The following is an 18,363-nucleotide window of genomic DNA, read 5'->3' as shown; positions in this document are numbered from 1 at the left end:
AGGTTTATATACACACATTAATCAGAATAAGACTAATAACCAGAATAACATACTATTGTATGTTTGTGTTTTCATGTTTTTGCATTATTTGAATTCCTTCTACCAATCAAGTACAGGTGGCTCATTCATCACACTCAATACTGGGAAGTGATGTTTACATTCTTTGTATTTTGCATTTTGTTGAGACTTTTCTGAAAATGTCCCCATTTCTGTTTTTTCCAGCATGTTCATTAATGTAGATGTAAACATACTCTGGTTCAATTGGGTAAAATCCATATGGTGTGAATCTCTGACCATTTGCAGCATGTTCAGAATGAACACACCAGAAGCATGCAATCGATATGTATACATGCAACAGTTAAGAAGCATATGATCAAATAATCAAACTTTGTTAACCTGAAACTGGGCTTTATTTGCATCAGATATGAGGAATACAGAGTTTACTTGACAGGTGCAGTATTCGGAATATAATATGACTTTTACATGTAAACCCACTGAGTGATACCTTTATATCATAACATTACATCATTTAGCAGGAGCTTTTGTCAAAAGCTCCTGCTAAATGACAAACGTACAAGAAGTACATTTTGTCACAGTATCAAACCAACTGTATATCGCAGACACGACCAGCTTTAATATTCTCTAGGAATAAGCAGCATTAGTAGAGTTGGATCATTTTTTGGGGTTTAAATAAGAATGTAAGTTAGAAAGTTAGGGATGAAGAGATCCTCATGAGGTAGACAGATCAGGGCAAGTAGGGTCCAGTATATGTGTGTATGTTGTATCTCCTGATGCTTGCCACTGTTTTTGCATTTACCATTCTGCTTTCCCCTCATGAGACCATTGACAAATTCCTTAAGTACCAAGCACAATCTAAGTGACGATGTGTGTAATTCTGCCACTTTCTTATCCTGGTGCCTTATCCCTTTTGCTCCTTACTTCTTATCAGCCATCATGTCGTCCCCCCAGGTCTCTGCTTTATAATCCCATCTCTCTTCAGACAGCTCAGCCCTGACCAAACTAGTCCAGTCAGGGCAGTATCACTGATCCCTGTAACACAACAGCTTAGCATTGTATTCATACTGTTCTGTCACCCTGCCACCCTCACACAGATTTGTGGGAGGGCTTGTAGTTTATCGGGGATATCTAGGAACAGAAGCAAAGTGTTGTTAGCGTGTGTGTTTCTATGTTTGTGTGTGCACCGATTTGTGTAATCCTTGCAATTCCCAGTGGATTTCTTCGGTTACACTGACTGTGGCTGTACTTGTGACGGAGCGTGGGAAGTAGTGGGTGCATTCACTGGTGGAAGTCCTCTTTGCTCTGGCAAATGATCTATGCTCGAGCTCGGCTCAGCTCAAATCCTGTTTTGTGTACTGCCTGTTGATTAGGAACGCTAGGTTAAAATACAAAATCCCGATATTGCGATTTTCAGTTTTGACAAATTTCTAATCACCACCATGACTCCCAAATGAGTACAGAATCTTTTCGATTGACTTGTGTAGCTGGACATACTAATGCAGGGTATAAGGCTGCTATAGGGGGAGTTGTTTTTTGTTTGTTTTTTGTCAGTGTGCATTACAATAACAGGATAAAAGAGATATATGCTTACAAAATGCACAGAGATAATATTTCAATGGGGAATTATAAATAAGGGGAATCATGAAAATATGTTTGAGTGAATTGTCCAGACACGGACGGAAACATGGCTCTGAGGCCTGATTGCTGTGCCCCGTGCCTCCAAATAAAATAACTAAAAACAGTGTGGGGACTGGGCATGGAGAAACGGGGCACGACTCGTAGACTTGTTAAGATTATTTTCTGCGCATAGCACATAGAGAGGGGTTGATCGGGTAGAGAGTCACAGAAAGTGTCCCCGTTACGCACGGTTTTGTTTCATACACACTTGTTCCACAGCCTCAATTCTTCTTGGCATGGATTCCACAAGATGTTGGAAAAATTCCTTTGAGATTCTGGTCCATGTTGACATGATTGCATCACACAATTCCTGCAGATTTTTCAGCTGCACATTCATGCATGGAATCTCCCGTTCTATCACATCCCAAAGGTGTTCTATTGGATTCAGATCCGGTGACTGGGAAGGCCGCTGAAGAACATTGAACTCATTGTTATGTTCATGAAACCAGCTTGAGACAGCTTTTTCTTTGTGACACGGTGCATTATCATGCTGGAAGTAGCCATTAGAAGATGGTCAAGTGTGGCCATGAAGGGATGCACATGGTCAGCCACAATACTCAAATAGGCTGTGGCGTTTAAGCAATGATTGATTGGTATTTACAGGCAACTATTAACAAGTCTGCCAAGAAAAAATTCCTCCACCATTACACCACCAGCCTGGACTGTTGACACAACAGGTTGGGTCCATGGATTCATGCTGTTGGCGCCAAATTCTGACCTTACCATCTGTGTGCCTCAGCAGAAATCGAGATTCATCAGGGCAAAAATCGAGATTCATCAGACCAGGCTAAGTTTTTCTTTTCAACTATCCAGTTTTGGTGAGCCTCTGCCCACTGCAGCCTCAGATTTCTGTTCTTGGCTGATAGAAGTGGAACCCGGCGTGGTCTTCCGCTGTTGTAGTCCATCCGCCTCAAGGTTCGACGTTTTGTGCATCCTGAGATGTGTGGTTATCTTAGTTACTGTAGCCTTTCTGTCAGCTCTAACCAGCCTGGCCATTCTCCGTTGATCTCTCTCATCAACAAGGCATTTCCATCCGCAGAACCGCTGAGAGGCGGTTGTGTGTGTGAAAATCCCAGGAGATTACAGCAATTACAGAATACTCAAACCAGCATGCCCGGCACCAAAAATCATGCCACGGTCGAAAACACTGAGTTCACATTTTTTCCCCATTCTGATGGTTGATGTGAATATTGCCTGAAGTTGCTGACCCTTATCTTTATGATTTAATGCATTGCACTGCTACCATACAATTGGCTGATTAGATAACTGCATGAATAAGTAGGTGTACATGTGTTCCTAATAAAGTGCTCAGTGAGTGTATATCCAGTCAGAAAAACGACTGCTTCAGATAAAACCAACGCCACCCCCATAGAGAACGTTGCTCACGATATCTGATATCAGAAGTTCAAGTTTATTCTTTTGGATTTCAATAAATCTCAATAGCCCTCAAATTGGCAACTAGGTATTATTGTCCTTCTGAATTAGAAGGTCCCTGTCAATTCCCTATTGTTAATGTCACGCTTAGGGATGTTTTTGTTTTATCTTCTTCCAAGCCCAGTCTGACTAAGCAAAAAAAAAAAAAACAACAACCTTATACCTTGTCTGTGTATCTGTCCTATGAGGTGCCTGTTCCATCAAAGACAATGCATTACCCAAAAAAACAAAAAAAAAAGGTCAGATCATGTTCCAAACATTATCGTGCAAATGGGTTTTGTGGATGTGTAAGTGGTTTATTTGCAGTGAGGTGGGCGGTTATTTGAAAGGTATTGCGTAATGGGCTAAATACCTTTTATGCTCTTGTAAAAATAGTACTAAAAGAAAAGTAAAAACTATTGTATCGCCATCAATGCGAGCACTCCCCCCACTAGGAAATAAAAGCACTTTTTTTTACACTGCTACCTTTTGACAAAAGGCTTCAAAAGTTACTCTAATATTAATCGTTTGTTCCAGTAGAGTAGTATGAGAAGTAGTGGTATGGGTTTTTCAATGGCCGATGCCTACATTTAGAGAGCAGGGTGGCCGATGTTATTGTCTGAACTCTCTATTTGCTTAAGTAGATCTGCACTCTGACTGCAGTGCACAAAAAAAATGTATTAACTAAATAAAGGTCCACAGGTAATCAAAAACGAAACTTTGGAGAAAAAAAACCCCCAAAAAAACCTGTATGAATGAAAAATAAATATTAAATAATTATAAACAATAAAATAAATAAACTGCATCATATTAAAGTCTGGTCCGGATTGGGAAATTGAGATTCTCCCCATTACAGAAGTGCAGAATTTCTTATTACAAGTTAAATATTTACACATCAACATCTAGTTTTGACTAAATTAAGCCCCATAGCAATGGATAGCCATGGGGGGGACGTGCGTGACACGGCACAGGTTTTTTAAATTTTTTTTGTAATGGAGCAGGACAGTCCCTAAATTCAGTTGTTTAAAAAATGTTGTTTCATACAAGTAGGAAACACACAAAAATAAACAGATATAAAATAAAAACACAGGAAAACCGGAACTGGAACCCACACGGCGCACCGCACCGAATGAGACAAGCGATCAGAAGAAGACTGCACTGTGAGTGAGAGCAGGCGGGACTATGTGGGCACTGCAGCGGTGTGTCTGTCAACTAGCTATTGGAGAGACGAAAAGGCGAGAAAGTGCATCTGGTACTGGTATTTCGATAGTGTGAAAAATTAGTATCAAGAATAGTACCATTTCAAATGTTCAGAATCGATATTTATCGAAAAAATCTATATTTTGACTGCAGCCATTTTTTATAGGCTTTGTGAGCACAGGCATTGGCCTCTGCCGATTATCTCAAAATGCGCAGATATCAACAGATGAATCGGTCGACCACTAATTATGAGTGGAAAACCTGAAGCAGTGTTATAATTGGCATCTGAAAATAATTTTAATAAATGTCCCTTGTGTGTGACAAGTAGGCTTATGTAGGTCATCAACTACCACCAATATACACACATGCCCCCATTTTATTCTCAATATTATGTACTTTCTCTCTGACTAAACAGCATTTTTAAGATCAGTACAGCCTTTTACCAGGGTGCAAGAAGTAACTTTCTGCAGCATTGCCCAGTTCGAAATAGATGATTTGCGAGATGATATTCACAAGGTTGACATCCCACCATTGTTGTTTTTGTCACACTTAATAGTTAAACTGCTTGTGTATAATTTTAACCAGATTTCATCACAATTCCTATCAAGGCAAGAAGCTTTCCTTCTGAAGGCTCAGGAGTGCACAGTTTCCCTGGGCACTACAAGGTTTAAATTTGTGGGAGGAACACCGAAGGGTAGAATTACTGTGTACTTGGTCTTGGTCTGATAGGGTAGGAGGTCTAATGTATCTTAGCTTGGGTTGCATCAGATAATAGACAGCTTTTTCCACTGAAATATAGATGAACATTCTTGTAATACCCTTTTAAATATGAATGCTGATAGTAGATAGTTGAATAAACACATTTTAGTATGCTCATTTAGATTGATTTTGATTCTTTTAAAATGTAACTCTTTCTCTGTCCCATTCTGAAAATATGAATAAGTACATTACAAATTGTGACACACATTTTTGGCTACTGTATTAATAACCTTTTATTCCTTGAGCTTTCAACAGTGTTTCTTTGCAGTCAAAAAAAATGAATAGCCATTTATATTTCTCATACAGGGAAGATGTATACAAACCAACATACTGAGGCTTTTTGGGGTCTGTTCCCACATAGATGACTGTTACAGATACGTTATGTAATGCTCACGCGACAGGTGTCTAATGTCACGCGAGACCAGGCAACAGAATCTGTTTCATTTTTAGACCAGCACTTTTCTCCCCGTTTCTCCACCCCCTAACCCAGTGTTATTAAATCAGTGTGATAATTTTCAGCCTGTTCAACACTCTGCCCCCGGAGAAGGAACATTCTCCACCCGTTCTACCCCTCCCTGTCCACTCATTCCCTCTGCAACTCCACCTTCTGGTGCAGCTGAATCGCTTGTGCCCGATGTCACGTCTAGGGTCTGAGTTGCATTTTTAAGAAGGAAAATAATAAAATTGAAGAATGTAAAAACCTGACTCACTAGATACTGGACGTGTTTCAGTTTCTCCTCTTTGCAGCTGAGCGCCACGGTTCGTATCTGAATTGCCATTTATCCAAATGGTTATTTTTTTCTTTCTAACCGTAACCCGAAAACATATAATTAAAAAAAAATTCATACAAAAAAAAAATTCATAAAACTATTTGTACAATATTTGGATTCAGCTCCACCCCTTTTTTACGGAAATTTAATGTTTCCATTACCACACACTTAAATTGACAGCTTCCGCATTTTCCTGTAAATTATACTAGGTCAAGAGTGGGGAAAGTTACGGACAACTTTTGTCGAACATTGACACCGACTCCTTTTCCTACATGACGCCAATACAGAACATTGCCAGTAGATTCACGGCTTTCAGTGCAAGTGGGAAAGGGGCTTTCTTGCGCATCATTGGTCAAAGGATGACGACTTATGCCGAGTTCAGACTACCTGATTCTTGGCTGAATTTTTCCCCACTTGCCAGCAGGTTTTTGGAGATCGCCGAGCAAAGCACCAGATCAGAGCGACTAGTGTGTGGTGTGAACTGCTCACGACGCCATCCGAGCAATCGTTAAAACCAGCGAGATAGCAAGCATGTTAAATATCTGGCTCTGTTGGGAATGAGGCATTGAGCTACAGCCAGTGAGAGCAGACATGGGATGAGGGGGAGGGGAGGAGTGCACGGATCAGAAGCCGCAAAAATGGAAGGAAGAGATCTCCATGTCTTATTCCTCGACCTAGCTAATCCTTTTGGATGCACTCCCTACTCTGGACAGCGTTTGATTTCTTGCACATGCCAATGACCATGACCACTTGACCTGGTCAGAAACTACTTCCAAGATCTGTAGCTGTTTCTCAAGACAACAAGAGTACACTATAGCATGGCAGTCTTTGGAAGTAGGAATAATGGCAGGCTGCACCATCTCCCCTCCAGCCTTCACCGTGGCAATGGAACTAAACATCCGAGTATCCAGATGGCTTGTAGGAGGAGTACTTCTGGAGAAATAATTCTTCCTATTTGTGCTTACACTGATCACCGATGATGACAAGAAGGCCTTCCGTGAGGAGGTGGCTGATCTGTCACTCTGGTGCTTGGACAACAGCTTCCTCGTGAAAGTCGGCAAAACTAAGGAGCTGATTGTGGACTTTAGGATAGGATTACAACAGAGGAAACATGCGCCGTTCATGATTAATGGGACTTCTTGTCGACAGGGTGAGCAGCTTCAATTACCTGGGTGGCCACATCACGGGGGACTTAACATGGACTACACATACAGTCACTCTGGTGAGAAAGGCAAGGCAGTGTCTTTACCACCTCAGGCAGCTGAAGAAATTCAGGGTCTCTGTAAGGATCCTCAAGTCCTTCTACTCTGGAGCAGTGGAGAGCATCCTGACAGGCAACATCACTGCTGGTTTGGGAGCTGTACTGCTCAGGACACGCGGGCCCCGCAGAGGGTGGTACGTTCGGCCGAACTTACCACTGGAACGGCCCTCCCCTCCCTGCAGGACTTATACACCAGGACGTGTAGTAGCAGTGCCTATGAAGGATCCTCACCACCCCAACAACGGACTGTTCCAGCTGCTGCGGTCGGGCAAGCGCCTCTACAGTCACACGGTGAGAACAGAGGGACTGAGACGGGGTTTCTTCCCGCAAGTCAGAAGGACTGTCAACGCTGAACGCACCAGGGGCCCTCACTGAGACACATACATAGGCCCTACTGCCTTACTGTACCATATGTTGCATGCTATACCGCATTCTGTATCACTGTACTGGATTATAGCATATTGTGCTGTATTGCTGTTCTGTGTTACTGTTTTGCTGTGCCGTACTGTTGTATATTGTACTGTATATCTCAACACACACTACCTCACTTTATTCACATGCTACTTTACTGCACATATCTGTATATACATAATTGTCTATTCCTTTTATTTGTATTTTGTATTCCCACTTAGTGTATTACCTTTTTTACTCCTATTTTATTCTATTTACTAACTGAATTATATTTTAGGAATAAGTTAGTTAGTTCATTAGTTAGCTATTGTGGCAGTGAGTACTTATTGTGCATAATCTCCAGGTGCTTTGCAATGTCATTTCACTACATATATGTATGCTCGTATGTATATGTATGTGACAAATAAACACTTTGAAATCTTAATCTTAAAAGAAATGGACAACATGACCACCCTGACCTCAACTGTCACATGTACAAAGCTTCAGTCAAACAAAGTTGGCATGAATGAGGTTTAAACCCAGCAAATCCAGGAGCATATCCATTGTAAAAGGGAAACTTACAGACCACAGATTCCACATCGACGACACACCCATTCCAACGGTATCAGGATTGGCTGTCGAGCTTGGGGCAGTGGTACAATGCAAGCCTCAAAGACACAGAGCAGAGTGTCCAACTTAGGAAAGAAACCATCAAAAGACTGGTCGGCATAGACAAGACCATACTCCCTGGCAAGCTGAAACTGTGGTGCCTGTAGTTTGGACGGCTTCCATGTCTGATGTAACCTCTGACAGTCTACGAGATTCCCATCACCAAAGTCGAGAAGCTGGAGGGAACAATCAGCTCGTACATAAAGAAATTGCTTGGACCTCCGCATTGCCTCAGCAGTATTGGCTTGTATGGGATTGGTGCACTGGAACTGCCTATCACAAGTCTCACTGAAAAATACAAGTGCACGAAGGTGAGGCTAGACATGACCCTGGCTGAGTCTCAAGATGTTGGGATACGAGAAACCGCTCCCAGGCTGATAACTGGGAGGAAGTGGACGCCTTCTGAGACTGTAGAGCAAGCAAAATCTGCTCTCGGGCACAGAGACATTGTAGGTCAGGTGCAGCATGGAAGAGGAGGTTTTTGTATTATGACAAGTGGTCCCACTTGGCACAAAGCAACACCGCCCAGCGGCGAAAGCTGGTAGTTGCAGAGGTCCGCAAGCAAGAGGAGGCAATGAGAGGTGCAAGAGCAGTCTCACAGGCCAAACAGGGCCAACGGACAACATCGGAACACCTGGAGCACCGTTAACTCACCTGGAATGATCTGTGGGAGATGGAAGGAGGCAAATTTAGCTTCATCATCCGAGGCCTCTACGATGTGCTTCCCACTCCCAGGAACTTAAAACAGTGGTTTGGAGAAGATCCATTATGTCCGCTCTGCAAAACACAGCCAAATCTAAAGGCCAAGGTACACTTAAAAAGAAGTAGAAGTTTTTGACCAAAAAGCCGTCTTCAGAACAAGATGAGAACAAATTGACACGGTGATCTAGGTTCTGGCGGTGTTCTCAGCGCAAGCCCCTGAGCTGAACTCTGTTGTTTGTCTTTCTCTTGCTCTGAGAGCTCCCCTTTTCATGATCGGTCCAAATGCTAGTGCGTCATTGCAGGGGACGTACTTCAGTCTCCCCCTTTTTCGGGTCAACCGCCCTTTCAACATATTTTCCTGGGGAACATGAAGAATAGGAGTATTGATCTTTTCACACCTACCACTGTGCTTTTAACTGACTGTCTGTAACTGTCAACGAACCGAGAAAGATGTCATCTAGAGAAAAGGCTATACACCATATGAAAATAAAGCTGTAACGATGCCAGACAAAACAAGCATACCCAATCACAATATTTTTATTGACTACATCAACAAAAGGTGAAGACACTCGGTTTAAAATAACCCCAATAAGAAAAGCAATAACTAGAATTTAAACTGAAATAAATTCAACAGCTGCTTGGGTAAAATGTTCAAAATAGACAGGTCGCCGAAACATTGTCTTGTCAAGGAACACGGCTCTCCGGTGTTTTTGCCCCCTCCCCTTGCCCCACAGTGGCGTGGAATGACATGTAGAGAAGTAGACAGAGTTCTTGAGTATTGACGGTGTTCCGGGACATGTTCTCCGGGGGTTCTTACATCTTTTGTTCTCACATCTTTTTAAGTGTACCTCCTGCTGTAGGCAGGTCTTTCCCAAGGCTGCTATACCTGGAGACACAATCAGGTTCTCCGGCAACTGGCACGTACTGTGTCCTGGAGCAAAGGAGAACTGTTGCCAACGCCCTATCTCCCAAAACAACTGGCTTCTCTAACACCACCGCCTTCGTACCAGCAGGACAACTCCCAAAGCTTCCAACTACAAAAGGGAATCAAGCCTGCTGGAAGTAGGGCTGCGCGATACTAAAAAAACTGACATTGAAATATATATATATATATATATATATATATATATATATATATATATATATCTCACAATATGAAAAAATGCAGGAATTTTCACCAGATGACTTAAATAGCTCTATTTGGAAGTAATTAATCATTCTCGAATGACTGGGATGATTTCGTAGGGGAGTGCAAGACCTTTTTTGAGTGCAAACCATCCTCTCTTGAACTTTAATGCTATACAATTGGTATCAATGCGTCAAACACAAAAGCAGGTCAGCGCTGTGCCTACTCTTCTGAAATGATTTTGGAGGGGGAATTAGGAAGTTTATTTCACTGGTTGACACACCATGACACCATTGTATTAATATATATATATATATATATACACACACACACACACACACACACACACACACACACACACACACACACACACACACACACACACACACACACACGGTGGTACTTTGACTTACGAGTTGAATTTGTTCCGTGACAGAGCTCGTAATTCAATCTGCTCGTATAGCAAATCAATTTTCTCCATTGAAATTATTTGAAATGCCATTAATCCGTTCCAGCCCCAAAAAAACACCCCAATTTTTTTGTTGCGTGTTTTTTAAATAAGAAACATGTATTTATAAATAGCAAATATTGTATAAAAACATAATAAAACAATGTCGAAGACAATCGCTCATGTTTTTCTATGATTTCATGCTTTAATTCAAGCGACATCATCCGCTTTTTCTTCTCAGCACTTACTTTCTTCGGACCCTTGGTTAGAATTTTTTATTGGCAAAATAACTGCACAAAAAGCACAACACGAGCACAAAACACAAAAGAGAGGCTTCCACGGTCAGGTAACCACGTGAAGTGAAGGAGTGAGACGCGGGATGCTGGCTGGATTCGCTCGCCACACCAACTAGCGGCGGCGTACCTGAAGGTCGCTCCTCGTAACTCACATTTTTGCTCGCAAATCAATACAAAAAAATCGACGGAACGACGGCTCGTAACTCGAAAAAGTTGTATCTTAGTGCACTCGTAAATCAAGGGGTGTGGGTGTGTGTGTGTGTGTGTGTGTATATAGGAAATACTCTTCTATCAATCCAGGCTAAACTCAATGATCTAACATATCATGATATTAATAATGTGTGTTGCTTACCCTAAAATAAAGGGGCTCATTCGTGAATAGAAGGGTGGTGTCTAGAAGGGATATACTGTAGGCTATTACAGGTGGCTATATCTCTGTACTCCATGTTAAACAGCATTAAACTATGGAAGCTTCATTATCACATTAGGGAATTAACATGAGTGACAAAATAGGTCATTTAACATTTTCTTCCACAATTAAATCTTTTTTTTTTTTTTTTTCGTAATTTGCAAGCAGTAAACATTTTAAACAAAATAATTTTAGCAGGTAGTTGTTTAACTCTGCGTCCACAGCATCCTTAAGGGTCAGAGGGGAATCACCCTTTGCTGCAGCTCCGCTCTGTTGAAAAAAAACCTCCTCCTTCTTGACTTGGGATATGTCAGCAACCTTGGGCTCCACTTCAGTGCTGCAGCTTGATGTCTCCTGACATTTCATGATCTGTGATGTCACGCTGGCTTTGAGTTGGGGCTTGTTGTCTGCGCTGATGAAGTCCGTGTTGAACTGGGAGTCCAAACAAGATGCCATATCTAGCAGCTCCTGGGTATTTCTCATTGATGTAGTCCAACATCTCTTTCTTCAACTTCTTGGCCAGGTCTGTGTCTTCCTCTTGACGAGCAGCATTGAAGTGTTGAAGAGGTAAAGAACTGGCTTCACATAGAAGACACTAACGTAGTCTTCCCCTGTTGCTGACAGATTCCAGGGCATCTATGTCTTGCCAGGTTGGAATTAGATGCTGTGCCTTCTTGTCTGCAGACCAGACCTGAGTTAAAGCCTTCTGCTGCTCTAGTATTCTGCTGATAATCATCTGTCCGGATTCCCCTCCTGTTTGGCATTAATACGAGGGAATGTAATGGTAGATAAAGTTCCTTCTGGGCTTTTTCAAGAGCACCTCTGGCATTCCAGCAGTGAGAGAAGTGACCCACCAGCTTCTTGCAGAGACCTGCAGCCTCCTTCATTTTTCACTGCATTTTCTGGAGGAAAAAACAGAAACAAAACAAATTACACATTCAATATTATACAAATTTATATTTTGAAAAATAAACAGCTCTTAAAACGATGTTTTTGCAACTGATTAAACAACAGGTCTCTTGTGCCCAACCCTGGTCGACCATGGACTGATTCCTAGCTGATTGTGAGAAGTGTAGTCAATGTACAGTATAATATAATGCGTCCCGGCAAAGTAGTGTACTGTCCAGCATGCCCCAGGTGAGAGGGGGAGGAGTTGGGGTGACGCACGCTTCCGGGTGCCAAGTTTATTCCTGCGTGAGTTGTGGACTGAGCAGAGAGAGCTGTCCATTGTCCGCGATCGACTAAAAAACACAAATATGCTAGAAGCCAAAAAATAGGAAACGTATAATTTTCATTCAGTCCGGAAGAAGGATTATTTTTTTTCTCTACTCAAAGTCCATCTGTCTTATCTGCAATGGAGCGTGGCCTTACCTAAGAAGGGCAATTTGGAGCAGCATTACAAAACAATGCACAAAAGGTATGAGGGCTTTCCCTGCTAAAACAGGTCTACGCACACAGAATCTGCGGCAGATTAAGGGTGAGTTAGCAGCACAGCAGCCTTTTTTTACCAGGCCCAACACCAAGGGTAACATTGCAACAATAGCATCTCATGGTGTCAGTCATGTTCTTGCTGAACACAAGAAATCTTTCAAGGATGGCAAAGTTGTTCATGAATCGTTTGTCGAGGCTGCAGACGCACTCTTCAAAAAAAAAAAAAAAGTTGTCCACTTCAGTCATACACTATGCAGTTTATTTTCAGATAACATTACATTAGAGATCTAATTTGTTTTTTCACTTGCCCTATTGGAGAACTGCGCGAGGCATTTCATTTCCTCAAACACTGAGTTTACATGCTCCTTAAATCCAAGTAAATTATGATATATCTGACAGACTCTTGTAAATTAGTCATGGAGGATTAGAACCGTGCGAGTTTTCCTTTTGTATCAAGCAGCAAAAAAGTACGATATATTGTGCAGTGGGGCTGCATGACTAGAAGATGCAGGTGGATCTAGTCCAGAAGCTCATCTTTCCGCCAGAGATCATCACAACAAATCTCCGGCCCGACCTGGTCTTGTCTTCTACCTCACAGAGATCCCTATGCATTGTGGAGCTAACTGGGCCTTGGGATGTTGCAGTGGATGAAGCTTATGAACGGAAAAAGTTTAAATATGCATACATAGCAGCTGCAGCGGTGCTGGAGAGCATGTGTGCTCCCAGTGGAGGTGGGTTTCAGAGGTTTTGTGGACAAATCAACCACCGGGCTCCTGAAAGAGATAAGGGGGGGGGGGCGTACAGCAAGCCACCAGGTCATTGTCGGAGGCTGATGAGTATTGCAGCAACTGGCTTTGGCTAAAGAGAAAAGGCGGCTGCAAGGTGACCATCAACCTATAGAAAGGGGTTAAAGTGGAGGGGGGTGCCTCCAGTGTTGTGAGCCTCTCCGGCAGGCCTTGGCGACTCGCTATTTCCAATATGACCTCAGATCAGACAAGACAACCCGCTGAACTTAAGCATATCAGTAAGGAGAGGAAAATGAAACCAGGATTCCCTCAGTAGCGGCGAGAGAGGAGCCCAGCGAGGGAGCCCCGTCTGCTCAGCTCCCTCAGCGGACACAAAAGCGTTCAGCGTTTCAGAAGAGAGAATACTGCTTATTTTTTCATGATTTTGAAACCAAATTTTATTCACTTGCCTAATTTTTATTATTATTATCTTTTATCATTCAAATTTGGCTGTGTGGTTAATAACACGTTTTTCTGTGGTGTGACAAACTCAGAACACATATTTTTTTTATTCACATATTATTTATCATACAGACTTAAACATTCTTTGCTAATGCTTCATGGCATTTTCTCCCCTGTATGTGAACAGGTACTTTTCTATCTGTATATAAATTACATGTTTTCTTTAATTAACGGTTATGACTAGGGGTGTCACGATTATGAAACTGGTTGACGTTGATTACATATCAGTAATTATGAGTAACAATTTAATTATTTATAAGTCTACCTTATGAAGAAGAGCAATATGTTTGGTAAGCAGTTAATGGAAATGCAGCTAAAATCTAATCTATTTGCAGAGACATCTCTAACATTTGCTCAAATGGAAACATGACAAACATTCGTATGGATACATGATTGTGGAATCAGATTCTTCTAGGTTTTTCAAGATGATCGCCCTTATGTAATAATTGTGCCAGCTCTAGTTATGACCTCAATATGAGAAATTATATTTGGAGATGTTGGTGAGGGCTATAAATTAGGCCCACATTCACACTACTGTTTGACAGTACCTCCATCCCTGAACCCGTCGACTGGCAAGGGAACAATCACAAAAAAAACCACAGGGGGTACTGTAATATATTTAATGTGCGTCTTCTTTTTCCTTACCCTTCCCCAGCCTAGTGTGTTGATCGTCAGCTACATCGAGTCGGCCAAAGCAGCAGCCCAGTTTGGCTTCTACCAAAAGGCGGAATGGAAACCAGATGATACCATGATTGCTGTGGCGGTGAGTACACCAGACACACTCGCACTTCCTCATCTCTTTACTGCTTTCTCCTTTTTCTTCCCTCAAGTTCTAATAGGGTGTGTGTGTGTGTGTGTGTGTGTGTGTGTGTGTGTGTGTGTGTGTGTGTGTGTGTGTGTGTGTGTGTGTGTGTGTGTGTGTGTGTGTGTGTGTGTGTGTGTGTGTGTGTGTGTGTGTGGTGTAAAGCCTTGAGTCAGGGTTGAGTGGGTTCATCCAGGTCATTTGGTGTATTTGGCTTTCGCTCTGTCTTCTGAACAAAGCTAGAGCTGATTCTGTATTACATGTAGATTTTTTATTTATTTATTTTTTCAGTGCCCTCAAAGCTGGTCTTAATTTTTCGCGTTGCGTCAATAGTATATTTTAAATATTGAAACTGTAAAGGAATTAACCTGCATTGCAGTGTTGCCATGTTGACATGGAACATAGGAGACTGCAGAAGTGGAGCAGGATGAGCCTTCATGAGGGTATCACATAGTCGCATAGATTTGGAGGCTATGATTACTGTCCTTGAACCATGACCTCATTCTCATAGGTGAGGCCCTGAGCACCTCTGTTCTAGACGTGGAAGAGATAAGAGGATCTAATATAAAAGTCCTACCTCAGCAATTCTGGGTAGACAGGGGAGGGCCTTTTTTGGCATAACCCAAAGTCTGTTCTTGCTATTTAAATAAGCATAGCTGCCAAGTTATGTTTTGACATGTTATCTCAGCCGTGCTATTTGAGGCATCAACTTTGTAGTCAATCGGACATTTGATTTCTCAACATAACATATTAGAACTGTAACGTGTACGACAACTATACATTTTGATCATTATTTCTTATCTTCACATTTATCTTATGAAAATCCCCTCAATATCGCCAAATAATCGATATTGGGGTGTCGTTGTTTTGTAAATATTGCCCACTCCTACACCCCACAAATCTTTCCCTTCTACCAATCTTTGCCTTCTGATATTGTTTTCACGTCCATGTCTGAAAAGTAAAATACGCTATTCTTCAAGTACATAATTTAATACACTTTGAAAACATACATACTGTAAATAACACTATAATGTATGATGTTTAATACCACTGAATTATGCCAAGCCTTAGGATAAGGTCAACTTAGTCAGACACATGCTGTTTGTAGGCAGAACATGAGACCAAATTAAGATCTTGGTAAAAGAGACGGCTAAAGACAGCAGACACTGCAGCATTAAGCTCTAGCTGTTCTGGGTTCACTGACCCTCAATCACCGTACAGAGAAATATGAACCGCTTGTTTCCATCTGCCATCGCCATGACAACAGTCGGTAGCTTTTAATATGTTGCGGCCCACGCTTCTCTGTTTGTGTCTTGTGATTGTGTGTTTTGTCTGATTTGGTGGGACTCAATTAAATTCTGAGGAACAGTATACAAAACAAGACTGAAACGGGCTGAAGGAAGATGGCATCAGGAAAACAACGACCTCTGTACCTGGCCTGTTAATTCGATCCCTCTTCCTTCTCGGGGCAAGAGGGGAAGTTACATCGTCATACAGTCATCTGTTAATACTTGTGGTGGAAAACCTTCAACTCAAACCAGTAATTCCTGTTGTTGTTGAACTAAGGTCTTGGAATGTACTCTGAATGTGGAGTACCAACAAATGCCGAGTTTGGCTCAATATTTTATGTTGAGGATATCGGATTTTGTTTTTTACATCAATTGATTTTAGCCTCGCTTTATGTAAAGGTTATTAGAATATGCTTTTTAAGTAAAGCATATTCACCTGGTTAAGTGTTTGAAGGTTAAACTGTTAAAGTCCCTGTGAAGTGAAATTAGTGATTAGTAATTAGGGTTTTTAAACACATTATACATGTTAGAAAGTAATCGCTAAAAACATGTGAAAAGGCTGAACAATGTAGTTTTGAATTGTGGACTTTATGGATGCCACAGGGAATTTTCCCCAATGGGGAATTTTCCCCATTGGTTAAGGAACTTATGACATCACTGGTGCTACCAGTAAACTGGACGGTTTACTACGTGGGGGGCCCGTTTTGCACATTTCTGCTTTTTTTGTTTCGGAGTAAAATAAAAGGTAAAATAAAATGGAGCAAAATAAAATACATCTGAAATATAATACACAATGTTCTCAATGTTGTTATTGAGACGGACGGGGAAGAGCAGCGGATGGAGATCACGCCCGCAAATTATGTATGGAGATTACGCATGGAGAGGGCGACAGGTCCCGGTCTAGACCTGATCTAAGGTTTTCTATAGCCTTCTTTCCCCCCTTTCCCTTCCCTTGTGATAAGTGAAATGTGACCCCGCCTGCTAACAGCCTGGAGTTTGGGATAAAATGCTGTTTTGAGAATAAACCCCTGGAGTTAAAGGCGTCTTCAGGGAGACCGTCAACACATGCCACGGACGCCTGAGAATAAAAAGAACCGCCCCGTTGGTGTGACCGCGCAGGGCTTGGTGGCTTAGCATTAGCTGCATGCTTGCAGGCCGCGGAGCCAGCAGCAGGGAGTCCAGCAGTCAGACAGCGGCACTTTGAGGTGAGCAACGAGACACGCAGGACTGGGTTTAGCACAACATTTAAATATGGAAATTACTCCATGGTTTCAGTGCTTTCAACGGACATGCCCCCAGCATCTCAGAGCAGACGGAACTGCCTTTTTTTTTTAATTTTTAATTTTTATTTTATTTTTTCAAGATTTTTCAACTTAATTTTATATCCTCACCGATTATTTTAATCATTTAAATTTGACTGGGTGGTTAATAACACATTTTACGGTGTTGTGACAAACTCAGAGCACAATTTATTTTTGCTTTACAGGGACTTTAATGATTGTATTTATTATCTTGGTTTATTGTTGACTCAAACGCACTGCAAGGAAAATCAATTGCATTTGACATATTATAAGCATCTTCTGTTAATGACAACCATTTTGACAAAGTAACAGGAAGTGATGTCCAGAGGGAAAACAAAGCACCAGCATCAGAAGCCCTGAACCCCAGTTATCCAATAGATTATTAACCCGCTGAGCTTGAATTCTATCTTAACCATGAGAAGGAAGTTGCGTTTATTCTGCATCTTAATTCTGATTCTCATTCTAAGTATTCTGACACACGGCAAGTGGCCGAGTCAGCAGATGACACGATTTGGCATCTGAAGACCATGTGATCAACATATCCCAGGACAACTGCCAAGACCCAGATCAGAGGCAGACAGAATCAAAACAAACTGCACAAAGAGAAGCAGTTCACTTGTATCTGGGTGGATAGGATACAATTGCTGTGGATCGTGTATGTGCATTGATGCGGTGAAATGGGCTAAATCGAAACAGTTTAGTAGAATAATGCAGCTTAATGCCCAAGTCTTAATTTTTTCCATATGCATCACCCAGTCCATTTAAGTGTAAGCATTATTTCTGGATTGTTATTTGAAACAAGAGATACTCAATTGAAGTAGCTGTGCGAAGAGGAATTAAGTGGGGTTTTTTTTTTCCCCCTAAACATCACTGTTTGGCCTTGAGGTTGCTATGCATACAAATAAGGCACCGACTACGATTATCAGTGTTCTCGAGAAGACGGCTAATCCTGTGATACGGTCAGAACAGTGCGGTGGGGTGTAGTTGATTACCTGAAACTCTTTTCCCATAAACTCATACTACATACTATCCTTTTGGAAATATATGGGACAGGAACTGGAAAAGTACAACCATGGAGGATGTCGTCCCAATTTTCATGTTAATTGTTTTGTTGAAATTGTCCAATGACAGTCGAAGTCTGCCCCCAAATTCTAT

At 41.7% G+C, this 18,363-nt stretch overlaps 1 protein-coding gene across 1 annotated transcript in view; it reads left to right on the top strand.

The window, feature by feature from the left end:
* The window catches only part of ric1 (RIC1 homolog, RAB6A GEF complex partner 1), a gene marked incomplete at its 5' end in the record, with an annotated part of 49,308 nt that overhangs the window by 2,010 nt on the left and 28,935 nt on the right, over nucleotides 1–18,363 (top strand). The window contains one exon of the mRNA XM_080017793.1: nucleotides 14,472–14,579. Within this exon, the coding sequence (XP_079873919.1) occupies nucleotides 14,472–14,579 (108 nt within the window). The remainder of the gene's footprint in view (nucleotides 1–14,471; nucleotides 14,580–18,363) is intronic.

The sequence above is a fragment of the Zeus faber genome (assembly GCF_960531495.2).
Source record: "Zeus faber genome assembly, chromosome: 17".
Taxonomy (NCBI): Eukaryota; Metazoa; Chordata; class Actinopteri; order Zeiformes; family Zeidae; genus Zeus; species Zeus faber.
Note: the sequence above shows the minus strand (reverse complement) of the source record. Positions and strands in the feature narration are given on the sequence as shown.